The sequence below is a fragment of the Melanotaenia boesemani genome, chromosome 3, assembly GCF_017639745.1.
Source record: "Melanotaenia boesemani isolate fMelBoe1 chromosome 3, fMelBoe1.pri, whole genome shotgun sequence".
Lineage (NCBI taxonomy): Eukaryota > Metazoa > Chordata > Actinopteri > Atheriniformes > Melanotaeniidae > Melanotaenia > Melanotaenia boesemani.
In genome coordinates this window covers 6,473,193-6,486,656 of record NC_055684.1, presented here as the reverse complement: position 1 = coordinate 6,486,656, position 13,464 = coordinate 6,473,193, and the positions used below count along the sequence as shown (strand labels likewise).

General features: G+C 40.7%; 1 protein-coding gene across 1 annotated transcript; it reads left to right on the top strand.

The window, feature by feature from the left end:
- The first annotated feature begins 10,600 nt into the window (after nt 1-10,600).
- Nucleotides 10,601-13,464, top strand: LOC121637421 (acidic mammalian chitinase-like). Its single transcript, XM_041981595.1, has 12 exons — nt 10,601-10,608; nt 10,712-10,769; nt 10,861-10,887; nt 10,964-11,168; nt 11,258-11,314; nt 11,688-11,853; nt 11,948-12,072; nt 12,167-12,290; nt 12,379-12,561; nt 12,672-12,788; nt 12,879-13,011; nt 13,137-13,464. Exons 2-12 carry the CDS (start codon nt 10,745-10,747, stop codon nt 13,382-13,384), a joined length of 1,410 nt encoding a protein of 469 aa, XP_041837529.1. The 5' UTR covers nt 10,601-10,608; nt 10,712-10,744; the 3' UTR covers nt 13,385-13,464.

The following is a 13,464-nucleotide window of genomic DNA, read 5'->3' as shown; positions in this document are numbered from 1 at the left end:
GATCACCTGTACAGTATATATGTACATAGACCATAATAATGACTCTTGTTCGGTCCAACTCGGAGTGTGTTTTTGCGTCACAGCACATCTAGCTGAGTAGACATTACAATAAGGGTACAATAGTTTTTACCATTTTGTCTCCTTTATCTACCGTTGCCTTTATTTAATTTTAAATTAGTCTAGTTATGCTTAAGTACTAACCCCTAATGTCAAGTACTAACCTTTAATGCAGGGCTACTCAATTCGGTCCTACAAGGGCCACAATCCAGCAGGTTTTCCATGTATCCCTGCACCAACACACCTGAGTCAAATTAGGTGGCTCTAACAGCCAATCAGGTTCTACACAATGACTCATTAATTTGACTCAGGTGTGTTGGTGCAGGGATACATGGAAAACCTGCTGGATTGCGGCCCTCGTAGGACCGAATTGAGTAGCCCTGCTTTAATGTCTGTATATGCTACTGGATGCTTGAATTTCCCTCAGGATCAATAAAGTATCTATCTATCTATCTATCTATCTATCTATCTATCTATCTATCTATCTATCTATCTATCTATCTATCTATCTATCTATCTATCTATCTATCTATCTATCTATCTATCTATCTATCTATCTATCTATCTATCTATCTATCTATGACTAATGACTTCCACAGAGAGAAAATAACCCAACAGCAAGACAGTGAATAAAGGGATTGTATGTCCACTGCAGGAGGTGATATACAGAGTTAGTCTGTTACAAATAGTTCAGTTTGGGCATTTGTTCAGATTAGCCATCTTTCAAGAATGGTATCCAATGGGGAAGGAGAAAGGGAATAAAATCAAAGCACCCTGGATCCATCAGAAAGTATTTGAAATGGGCTGCCTGCTCAGCGTGAGGCCTAAAGGGGTATTTGGGATGCTGAAAACTATCCTATCACTCTTCCAAAGACTCACATCTCGTCCATGTTCCTCTTCAGCAGTAAACACAATGTTCAGAATGGCTGAGCAGTCCAAGATGCTGCGTTCAGTTTCACCTGGCATGACTTTAAATCCCACTCTTGACAGAAAGGGCTTGCTTATCAAACAAATCCATTTATGATATTTATTAAACTTTCCTTTTGGCTATCAATGTGACTCAGCTTACCAATGGAACAGCACTCCTTCACCAGTACCTGTAGTGGTCATTATATCTCACACATAATGACCATAATTGGCTTGAAACCAAGCAGAAACAGCTTTCTTAGCTCACAGATCCACATTACTAAGCACTAAAAGGAGTATGTTGTCTGTGGGTGTCTGCTCCAGCCCCTGATGTAAGGGCTACACCAGGGATATCTAATTGCAGTTCTACAGATCCTCTGTTTTGTATGTTTTAGATGTTTACTGCTTCAACACACCTGATTTAAAAGGAAATTAATCTGGCCAGCTTCTCCTTGAAATGTGCATTTATTTTAGTCTGTGTTACAAAATGGAGATGTGGAGATCTGGGCATTGTTTGGCACACGGTGGGGAAAGTAAAAATGAATCCAAAAAGAAAGTATATTTTCCTTATCTTTTAACAAAGTTTTGCTTATCAGGACATAATAAAAATCATCTGTTCCTCATAAGGTGTTAAAGTTCAGTCCCTCCACCCTCAGATGACCACACTGTCTCATCATTTACTGAACAGAAACTAAAACCCAGAATCAGAGAAAAACTGGTTCCTTTCCATGATCCAGCAGCTTCTAAAAGCTCTAAAGTAATAGTTTTCTGGATGATGTTATCAGTCTCATGGTTGTGGGGCAATTTTGCTCCACTCCTCTTTCCAACGTTGCTTCAGGTCATTGAGGTTTGCAGCATTATTTTCTGCACAGATCTCTGAGGGTCCCACCACAGCATCTCAGTCAGATTGAGGTCTGGAGTTTGATTGGACCTCACTGAGACCTCATATGTCTCCCCACGTATAGCCTGTCTGTCTCCTGCCATGAGATGAAGAAGGAAGTGAAAAAACTGAACCAGAGCAAGGCTGCAGGTCCAGATGGTGTCAGATTTCACAGGACTATGTCAACAGATTCATTTTTGTCTTTTTCAGTCATTCTGTTGTAGATCTGCTGCTGTGTTTGGGATCTTTGTCTTGTTGCATAAGACAGTTTCAGCCAAGCTTCGGATGTCGGATAGATGGACTCACATCTGGCTCTAGAATACTTTGGTATCCAAAGGAGTTCATGGTCCACTCAATGACTGCAGAATGGTCCTGTAGCTGCAGCACAGGCCCAGATCATCATCCCTCCACCACCATTCTGACCGTTGGTATGAGGTGTTTGTACTGATATGCTGTGTTTGTCTTTTTTCTGCATTCTGACCAAACATCTTCATTTTGGTCCAAAGGATGTCCAGAAGCAGCTTTGCCAGTTTAAGCCGTGCGACCATGCTCTTTTTAGAAAGAACAAATCTTTCTCCTGCAACCCTTCCAAAGTTCAATCTTTTTTTTAACTGGGGTTTCATGAAATTTAACATTTAACATGCAAACTGAGGCCTAGAGAGTCTGAGATGTAGCTCTTGAGGTTTTTCTTGGGTTCAGAACTTGCTTGGACTTACATTACATACTTACATATTTGTTTAAACTAGTGGTGGGCAACGATTGAAATTTTTAATCGCAATTAATTGCATGACATGCTGCAATTAATCGCGATTAATCGCATTGTTACTCGCAAAATGTCTCTTTCCTTCAAAAGAAGGCCTACAACTATATAAATAAAATGCAGTAAATTTTGGTTTACAAACACTATATCACTTCTATAAACATGTGTGGTATCCACAGAAAGTCCAGAATCTCAGCTACCAGCTCAGCAAAAGCATTTCTATGACCACCAAACACAGTTAAGACAACAAACAATTCAAAGAGCAGCTACACAAAGTATAAAAAATATGTAAACACAAATGATGTCTCCCCTGTCCACCCCACGGCATGAACACAAACAAACAACTCCTCTACTGAACGTTCACATCTCACAGATTCCACAGTTGGAAGTTTCAATTCGCTATGACCAAGATTCACTCATCTGAATGGTGCAGAGAGGAGCTCACACTGATGATGATTAGTTAATGAAGAGCTCTTGATTAGCAGCATGGCGCCGATAGACCCGCTGCCTTCCTTAGAAGGAGTGAGGATGGACTCAGTTTTGGCTCATTGTTTTTATTTTCCACTGCTGCATTATCTTGTTCAGGGTTGTGGTGGAGCTGATGTTGGTCCCAGCCACCACCCAATAAGTCACCCTGGACAGGTCATCTGTCTATCAAAGGCCAATGAGATAAAGACATAAACTAACCCCTACAGACAGTTTGGAATCACCTGATATGAAGCTGAACCCACCTATACACAGGGATAACATAGAAATTCCACCAGAAAGAACCAGCTGCGATTAGAACTGGTAGTGCTGGACACTGTGCAACATCATTTTGACGAAACTCTTGTTCAGTGTGTGACTACATGCTAACACACTAAACCTAACTCTGACTAACTCTGGTGAAAATCTTGTTTTTCATGTTGTTCACATGTCCATGTGGCATTTATCTGACACGATAGGACATATCTTGTGAAAAATTTTATCAAAATGGCTTTTCTGAGTATTTCTGCATTTAAATCATTTTGAACCAACGATGGGCAGAAAAAGGTGAGCTCAGACAGATCCACATTTTCATGTCATAAACACACAGGACAGGGCCACAAGCTCCTGCCCCACCTTCTCCGCCCGTTCTGATTCTGAGGACGAAGAGATGGTGGATCAACATGTATCCCGTTTGCTTTCATTATTTACCAAAAAACTTTGCTGTGAGAGAGCAATGGATTAGGTTTTTCAGTTATCACATTATAACAAACCACATGCTGGTTTGCAGTCAAATTCAAGGAAGACATACGGAAAGTATTCACAGAGCTTCACTTTTTCCACATTTTATTATGTTACAGCTTCATTCCAAATTATATTAAATTAAGCTCTTACCTCAAAATTCTACACACAATACCTCATTATGACAAGGTGAAAAAAGTTTTTTTTGAGATTTTTTGAATTTATTAAAAATGGAAAACGAAGAAATCACGTTTACATAAGTATTCACAACCTTTGCCGTGGAGCTCAAAACTGAGCTCAGGTGCATCCTGTTCCCATTGATAAGCCTTGAGATGTTTCTACAGCTTAATTGGAGTCCACCTGTGGTAAATTCAGTTGATTGGATATGATTTGGAAAGGCACACACCTGTCTATATAAGGTCCCACAGTTGACCATGCATGTCAGAGCACAAACACCAAGCATGAAGTCGAAGGAATTGTCTGTAGACCTCCGAGACAGGATTGTCTTGAGGCACAAATCTGGGGAAGGATACAGAAAAATTTCTGCTGCTTTGAAGGTCCCAATGAGCACAGTGGCCTCCATCATTCGTAAATGGAAGACGTTTGGAACCACCAGGACCCTTCCTAGAGCTGGCCGGCCATCTACACTGAGCAATCGGGGGAGAAGGGCCTTAGTCAGGGAGGTGACCAAGAACCCAATGGTCACTCTGGCAGAGCTCCAGCTCCAGCGTTCCTCTGTGAAGAGAGGAGAACCTTCCAGAAGGACCACCATCTCTGCAGCAATCCACCAATCAGGACTGTATGGTAGAGTGGCAAGACGAAAGCCACTCCTTAGTAAAAGGCACATGGCAGCCCGTCTTGAGTTTGCCAAAAGGCACCTGAATGACTCTCAGACCATGAGAAACAAAATTCTCTGGTCTGATGAGACAAAGCTTGAACTCATTGGTGTGAATGCCAGGCGTCATGTTTGGAGGAAACCAGGCACCGCTCATCACCAGGCCAATACCATCCCTACAGTGAAGCATCATGCTATGGGGATGTTTTTCAGCAGCAGGAACTGGCAGACTAGTCAGGATAGAAGGAAAGATGACTGCAGAAATATACAGAGACATCCTGGATGAAAACCTGTTCCAGAGCGCTCGAGATCTCAGACTGGGGCGACGGTTTATTTTTCAGCAGGACAATGACCCAAAGCACACAGCCAAGATCTCAAAGGAGTGGCTTCAGAACCACTCTGGGAATGTCCTGGAGTGGCCCAGCCAGAGTCCAGACTTGAATCCGATTGAACATCTCTGGAGAGATCTGAAAATGGCTGTGCATAGACGTCTCCCATCCAACCTGAAGGAGCTTGAGAAGTACTGCAAAGAAGAATGGGCGAAACTGCCTAAAGATAGGTGTGCTAAGCTTGTAGCATCATATCCAAAAAGACTTGAGGCTGTAATTGCTGCCAAAGGTGGATCAACAAAGTATTAAGCAAAGGCTGTGAATACTTATGTAAATGTGATTTCTTCGTTTTCCATTTTTAATAAATTCAAAAACTTAAAAAAAAAACTTTTTTCACCTTGTCATAATGAGGTACTGTGTGTAGAATTTTGAGGTAAGAGCTTAATTTAATATAATTTGGAATGAAGCTGTAACATAATAAAATGTGGAAAAAGTGAAGCGCTGTGAATACTTTCCGGATGCACTGTAGCTCCAATGTAACACGCCTTTTTTTTTGCATCGCTAATAATAGATCGGTGCGCTAGCATGCAGAGCCAGCTCATAGTGACAGGAGGGAGGGGGCCAACGGGGGAGGGCACTACGCAGCGCTGACTCCACCCAGAAGTCAGAGGCAAATTGCTAATGAGCTACTGGTCCTCTGCAGAAGTAGAGACCTGGAAAGGGGCACAGGTTATGTGATTTTTGACAAAACCTTCATAATCACAATTTTAAGGCAACTGAGAACATTTTAAATAGTTCCAAATAAGCACTGGAGTGGGTCTTGGATATTGGAAGGTGCATGTAGTTGGGCGGAGATCCAGACCAAAGAGGGGAAGTGAGCAGACTGAGAGTAGGTCAAATGGGGCAAATGGCATAATATTTGTCAGTAAGCTCACTTCATGTTTAAATAGGCAACAAAGTCAGAGATTCCTTGAAAGAAAAATTAACTAAAAAGAAAATTAAACAAGATGTGAGAAATATACGTACATATCAACAAGTGCATCTCCTCATTAGGCCCACAAGCAGACAGGAATAAGAGACAACAGAGCTATCAGTTAAACAGCATAACCATTACAAAAAGGGAGAAAAATCTAGTTCTCCATTTAGGCCTGGGTAATGTGTAGCTTTCAACGTATAAAGCCAAAAGGACTCACTTTCCAAGGGTCTTTTGAGCCTGTCTCCACTTCTGATTGAGTTTTCAATGTGCTATCTGATATCTTTAATGAATTACAACTGCTATGATTAGCATCTTTATAATGAACAGCCATAGGATATTGGGGGTTGCCAGTTCTTATTGCATATTTATGTTCAGGCAATCTTTCCTTCAATTTGCATATTGTTCTCCCAATATAAAAACAACCACAAGGACATTTGAGTCTATGGACTACATATGAGGTATTGCAATTAATAAATGATTTTATGTCAAACATACGACCAGATGAAACATCAGTGAAGTAGTTGACATTTATCATGTTACTTTTGGTTGCCTTTTCTGGTGGAAAGCCAAGTTTTTTGTTGTATGGGGGCAAGATGACTTTTAACAAGTTTATCATTTAAGGTTGGAGCTTTTCTATTCTATTCTATTCTATTCTACCGTCATTTAGCAGACGCTTTTATCCAAAGCGACTTACATTTGAGAACTAATCATCTCAGAATCTGGGAGAGCTTCTCTAAGATCTCTGTCACTTTTCAGTATGTCCCAGTTTCTTTTGACAGTTTGTTTAATTTGATCAGCTTCATTGCTATACTGTGTCACAAAATATACTTGATCTGAATTTGGTTGATCTTTCTGTTTAGGAACCAAAAGCCGTTCTCTGGGTAGACATTTTGCTTCATTATATGCTTTGAGTATAGTTTTTTGTTAATATCCTCTTGTCTTAAATCTCTGGCTCATCTCTTGTGCATTTCTTTCAAACTCTTCTTCTGTACCACATATATGTTTCAGCCTCTGAAACTGACCTAAAGAAATGTTATCTATCAGTCAAAGAGGATGAAAACTATCAGCTTTAAGAAAAACAGATCTGTAGATTTTCTTAAACTGGAGGTGTGTAAATCTCCATTGATATCTTTGAGATTTTGAGATCTAGAAATTGACTTCGGATGAAGAGAAATCCAGGCTGAGCTTCAGATTCTTATTGGTATTGTTCAAATATGAGTGAAATTCAATCAGTTCTGTTTCTGAACCTGACCAAAGTAGGATAATGTCATCAATATACCTGCCCCACCATATAATGTAGTTCAGAATATACAAATTTTTCTTCCTGTGCTCCCATAAACAGATTAGAATAATTAGGTGCAAAACAAGCTCCCATTGCTGAAACGCGTCAACATGGACATGTTTTTATTAGATTAGCCATGATATAAAAAGGCTTTTTATTTATCATCTCCCTGATTGCCTCAGCTATCTTCTTATGTGCTAAAAGTAGACTTGCCAGAATATATCAGGTGTAGATCTGAACTGCTCCCTTTACCATATGTTTTGGTCATGCCCAAAGTTAGTACAGTTTTGGTCCTCAATCTTTGACACATATCTGTGGCAAAAAGATAAGCCCCACTCCTGAAATCGCATTGTTGGTGTGGTCCCTGCTGAGGTAGCTTATCTGGGGCACAGTCGGATGCCATAGCTTTTTGATCCCTACTAGCCAGGTGCCTTATTTTATGTAACTGGTAATCAGTTAGGCCTCCCACGCACAGGCGCTGGGTTGGGGATGTAATGGCACATTTAAAATTTGAAAAATTGAAACAATCAGGGGCTAACCCAATGGTTTTACAATGTCTGGCAGGAATTTCTGAGCTACTTTCATTCTGAATTTCCGGCTTTGGACACAGAGATAACTACTCAACTGATTGACAAGCTCTGTAATGGGTTAAATTTTTTGTTGTTTCTGTTGTTATTGTTATACTTTTTCGGTTTTATACATGTATGTTAATGTCGCTTTCACTGTGTTTTTTTTATTTTTATTTATTTATTTGGATTTGTTTTCCATATTTTGTCACCGCTGTCTGCAGCCTTGTTGACTGTGTGAGTGTGTTGTATGTGTTTGTAGCATAAAAGCCAATAATAATAATATTTGAATATTTGAAGTCTCCATGAAGCACATTGTAAGATAGAGGCCAAACTGGTCGAATAAATAGAAGAAACAAAATCAGCAGTCCTGTGTTTCTTAATGAAGCAAGGTTTATTAATCCCAGTTGTATCCACATGCATTCTCTGGTTCCTTACTTCCCTCTTGAGAGCTTCCCCAACAAACTGATTATATACCCCTGTAAAAACACACCTGCTCTGATTTAGACTAAACATTTTCTTAAATCACCCACACCTGTAGCTTTGAAGTGCTGGGTTGGCCACTTCCAAACTCCTAGCCTGTAATATGGGTTCAAACACAGAACAATGTTAAACAGGAGTATATCAGATGACAGAAGAAATAAAGTCCAAATAATAGGGACAAGTGTTGAACTACAGGCTCACCCACTTTGTCACACACATATATATATATACCCAAGCCTACAGGTGAGCTAAATGCAAAATTAATGAGCCACTAACAGCCTCCAGACAAAGATACAGCAAGAATATTTTTACTACAAGGAGGAAAACTCAGTTGGTCAGTGATGAACTTACTGGCTTCCACAGAAATCAGGAAGTTACTCCATTAATGTCACAACTAGATTGAATTAAACCCAGAATTATACTGAACAATTATTAAAATGATATTCTATCATTTTAATAATTGTACACACTATCTGCCCACCATGTATGGCATGATAAATTCAACAAATCCACCCAAATCAATTATCAAATAATAATCTTACCTTTACAATGACATCCAAAAGGCTGGCTGTCATAGAGGTCATCTTTCAGGGCAAGTGTCTTTGCCATCAGGCTTGTGAGTGTTGTTTGTCCAGTGTCAGGGGCTTCATCACAGTGCAGTACTCTTTCAGGAATTGGTATTCCCTTTTATTAAGGCACTTGATTCCCAGTTTTACACACAGGGGATTCAGTTCATTCAGGGAAATTGTGATGATTCTGGAAATGGCCTCGTACAGGGAATTTGACTGTGGATGTGGGTACTATCAGCGTCCTGCGGCTGACTTCTTCCACCTGTTCAGAGGCTAATGTTGAGTGACTTGCTTTAGTCCAGAGAAGTGCATTGTGCAATGCTACTCCTATATACAACCTTTGTGTCTACACAGAATTTAGATGTTTGTCAGCATCGCTTGTTGAAATCAGATCAGTTGTGTGTGTTACGCCCCGGAACTGGGGTGGCTGATGAAGACAGAAATTATCACCAGAGAGACTAGACGATGTTGCCTAAGTTTTTATCACAAGTGATGAATCAGACATTTTTAATCTCTCACAAACATGAACTGACAGTGTCTTATCTCTGTAATAAGAGGGCATATTTCAACTTGTCACATTCTCCTTTACAAAATAATGTCGTCCCGACATCAAATCAATCAAATGGTTTCAAATCAGCTTAACTTTGCATATTTTCTCCTGTCATTTATTAGATTATCGTTCATGTTGTTTATGTCGATCCCAGTTTACACCTGTAAAATGTTCATTGTCCCAGTCAGCTCCACACATATCCCTGATGGAAATGGAAGTTGTTGCCCTTCAGAAGAACAAGCAGCTGGTGACAGAATATCTTTCTGGTCAACGGTCACGGCTAACGCTAGACAAAGGTGAACGATAAAGTAATCAAAGCTGTTAATCTAGAAACCAGCACAGGATTATCTCACACTATCTTCTGTTAGTTAATTATGTAATATTGTGTTCATTATTACTGTAGCTCTTTATCATGTTTAAATTTTTCACTAAATGCAACTATGAAGATCATAATACAATAAAATCACTGTGAAAATAAACCGATTCATCATAAACTTTCTTTTCTTTTTAAATGCAATTGTTTGCAAAACTATGAATAATGTTATTGTCCATTGTAGTTTTCATTAATTGTAAATCTTCTGGTAGTTTGTTAATGGTCACATGTTTAAATCTCATAAAAATTTAAATTTGCTGCAGCTGCAGCTTCTCATCATGATGGAGGTAAAGGAGCGGGTCAGGTTAGGGACACAGTTTCCATCAGGGTGGATGGAGCTTTTACAAAACTTTGGAAATAAATACATTTAAGCTCTTTTCCTTCCATCATCTGAGCAGCAGGCTGGGATGTTTTCCATCCATGGCTGAAATGGCCTGTAAAAATACCTTTATTCTAATATTAGTTTCTACTCAAACTGTTGAATGTGTCCTCTAGACATTCCCATGACAACAACATCAATATTTTTCTAATCCAGACTAAAGTCTAATTCAGTATCAGCCCCACAATCCAGCGTGGTCAGAGGTCATGTTTACTGATCAATGATACGATGATAACAATGACCTGAATCCCATCCAGATCCGTCTCTAAGCTATAATGAGTAAATTATTGCCACATATAGCTGTGCAGCATCTTATCAAAAATGTTCTAATAGTCATTAAATTTACTGTCCTGGCGTATCTGATGAAGGCTGTCGCAGCTCTCACACCTCTCTCTGCTAAAACATATAAAAGGTGAAACTCTGCTGCTGCTGTTTGGGTCTCTCTCCTGGTCTCCAGGTGAGTTTAAGAAGGAAAGGGCTCCCTTTCACACATTGTATTTATTCATTTTCCAGGTAGTTTGACTCCAGTTAAAAAATCTGATTCACTTTTTGTCTTACAGTCATCAAGTGAAGTTATAAGAACTGAATTCAAAATGGCCAGACTCACAATTCTAGCAGGTACAATAAGAATTACTCTACATAAATGTGCATAAATAGACTTGTATTATTTCTGTTTTGTTTTCATTGTCCTCTCTTTTCTCTCCCTCAGCCATATGTCTGGTTTTATGCCAACTGGGTAAGTTATTATAGGTTTTTCATCATCTCAGAGCTCTGCAGGAACAGATTCTTCTCTAATATTGATTTTCTTGTAGGATCTGCCAGCAGGATGGAGTGCTACTTCACCAACTGGTCCCAGTACAGGCCTGGTGAAGGCAAGTTCCTGCCACAAAATGTTGACCCCTTCCTGTGTACCACCCTCATCTACGCTTTCTCTATCATCAACCATGCCAATGAGCTGGTCACCTATGAGTGGAATGACGATGTCCTCTACAAGGCTTTCAATGAACTGAAGAACAAGTAAGTTTCCATGGCGTCAGAGGCCAGACTGAGCTATAACCCTTGGTTCACTGTCTCTAAATGTCTGTCTCTGTCTCTGTTGTTACCAGGAATCCTCATCTGAAGACTCTCCTGGCTGTTGGTGGATGGAACTTCGGCTCAAAACAGTAAGAAACATTTCATGAAGTGAAAAACCTTCCGATGCTACCGTCAGCTACAGTCTTAGGATATTCTGAATCTGTTAAAGTTTTAATTAGGGGGGTAAAGTTGAAAGCTTTTATGTGTTCCAGCTTGTAAATCACTTAATATTTTCTAATTTGAGCTTCTAGATTATTTATAGATCGTTTAGAATGAGACAACAAAGGAAGTGGAAATGACTGGGACATGTTTCACCGACATGTAAATGCTCAAACTGGAAACCAAAGTTTAAACTATTTTCCAGTTAAACACATAACACATGAAAGTCTGACCAGCAGCTAAAGGACAGAGACTCTCACAAGCTTTATTTGATTTAAAAACACAAGTTGGTTCTTCCTGCAGATTCTCCATTATGGTGTCCACTGCAGCCAACCGTCAGACATTCATCCAGTCTTCTATCAAGTTCCTGAGGACTTATGGATTTGATGGTTTAGATCTGGACTGGGAGTACCCAGGTGCCCGTGGAAGTCCTCCTGAGGACAAGCAGAAATTCACTCTGCTCTGCAGGGTGGGTGCACAACTTCCTTGGTTCATCTTTCTTCTGTAGTTCACAGCTGTAGACTTGGACTTGATAGTAACTTCCTCTGTGCTGCACGCTGCAGGAACTTGTTGCTGCATATGCAGCTGAGGCCAAGTCCACCGGCAACCCTCAGCTCATGCTGACCGCTGCTGTGTCTGCTGGAAAGGGAACCATCGATGCTGGATATGAGATCGCTGAGATTGCCAAGTGAGTGTTCAGTTCAGAATAATTCCCCACCAAGGCGTTCCGTGGGAGTTGTGTTTTTATTCCTGATCTTTGTTGTTTCTTTTCTTTCTTCCAGGGAATTAGACTTTATCAATGTGATGACCTACGACTTCCATGGAACTTGGGAGCAGTTCACTGGACACAACAGCCCTCTGTACCGCGGATCTGAGGACTTTGGTGACCTTATCTACTTTAACACTGTAAGTAAAACTCTGGGTTGATACAATATAACCTCAGCGGTCTCTTATCGAATAAACATTTACTTAATTATTCTATCAACTTTTACAGGATTACGCTATGAAGTACTGGAGAGATAACGGCACCCCTGTGGAGAAGCTGAGGATGGGATTTGCTTCTTATGGTCGTACTTTCCGTCTGACATCATCGGATACTAGTGTTGGAGCTCCAGCTAACGGACCTGCATCGGCTGGTCCATATTCACGCGAAGCTGGATTCTGGTCCTACTATGAGGTAAAGTTTTAAGATAAAATACATCCTGGATGAAGATCGGTAAAAGAAAACAGTGGCCTACTGATCGTTTGGAAAGCACCACTAACTTCATCACATTGTCTTTGACTTAGATCTGCACCTTCCTGAAAGGCGCCACTCTTCAGTGGATTGAGGACCAGAAAGTCCCATATGCCTTTAAAAGCAACGAATGGGTTGGATTCGACAACCAGGAGAGCTATGAGATCAAGGTATGATGGCCTGGCTTTGTATCATCTCTGCAGGTTCATTCACAGAACATGTGAGCTGGTTTCCCCATGCTCTGGTTTTTTACCCTACAGGTGCGCTACCTGCAGGAGCATAAGTTTGGCGGTGCTTTTGTTTGGGCCCTTGATTTAGATGACTTTGCCGGAAAATTCTGTGGTCAAAACAGCCACCCTCTGCTTTCCCACCTCCGCAAACTTCTTAATATTGGTAAGTTTGTGGTTTTATGCAGATTCTTCATTTGGTTGCAAATGTGTTTCACACACCTGGTATAACAGGTGTCAGCAGCACATGGCGCTAGACTCAACCATCCCAATTCTTCCTCTGTCTTACAGAGCTGCCACCACTGCCACCAACCACCACCCCCAAACCTGGTGCCAGCACCACCTCTCCAACCACCACCGCCACCACCACCACACATGCTCCAGGACCCGGCTTCTGCAATGGCAAACCCGATGGGCTGTATCCCCACCCTGACGATAAGAGCAGCTTCTACATGTGTGCCGGTGGCATCACCCACATCAGGAATTGTGGAGCCGGATCGATCTTTGATGACAGCTGCAAGTGCTGCGTCTGGCCCTGAGCAATGTGCATTGTATCTGATGTCAGCTACTAAAAAGACTGAGAATAAAACATGACTGTAAATATCTTTTTGTATCCACT

What these genes read in the sequence shown, in the direction of transcription:
- LOC121637421 (XM_041981595.1), top strand. Translation starts at nt 10,745, where the DNA reads ATGGCCAGACTCACAATTCTAGCAG. An exon ending in CAGACTCACAATTCTAGCAG is followed by an intron (nt 10,770 to 10,860) that starts GTACAATAAGAA and finishes TCTCTCCCTCAG; the next exon opens with CCATATGTCTGGTTTTATGC. An exon ending in TTCAATGAACTGAAGAACAA is followed by an intron (nt 11,169 to 11,257) that starts GTAAGTTTCCAT and finishes TGTTGTTACCAG; the next exon opens with GAATCCTCATCTGAAGACTC.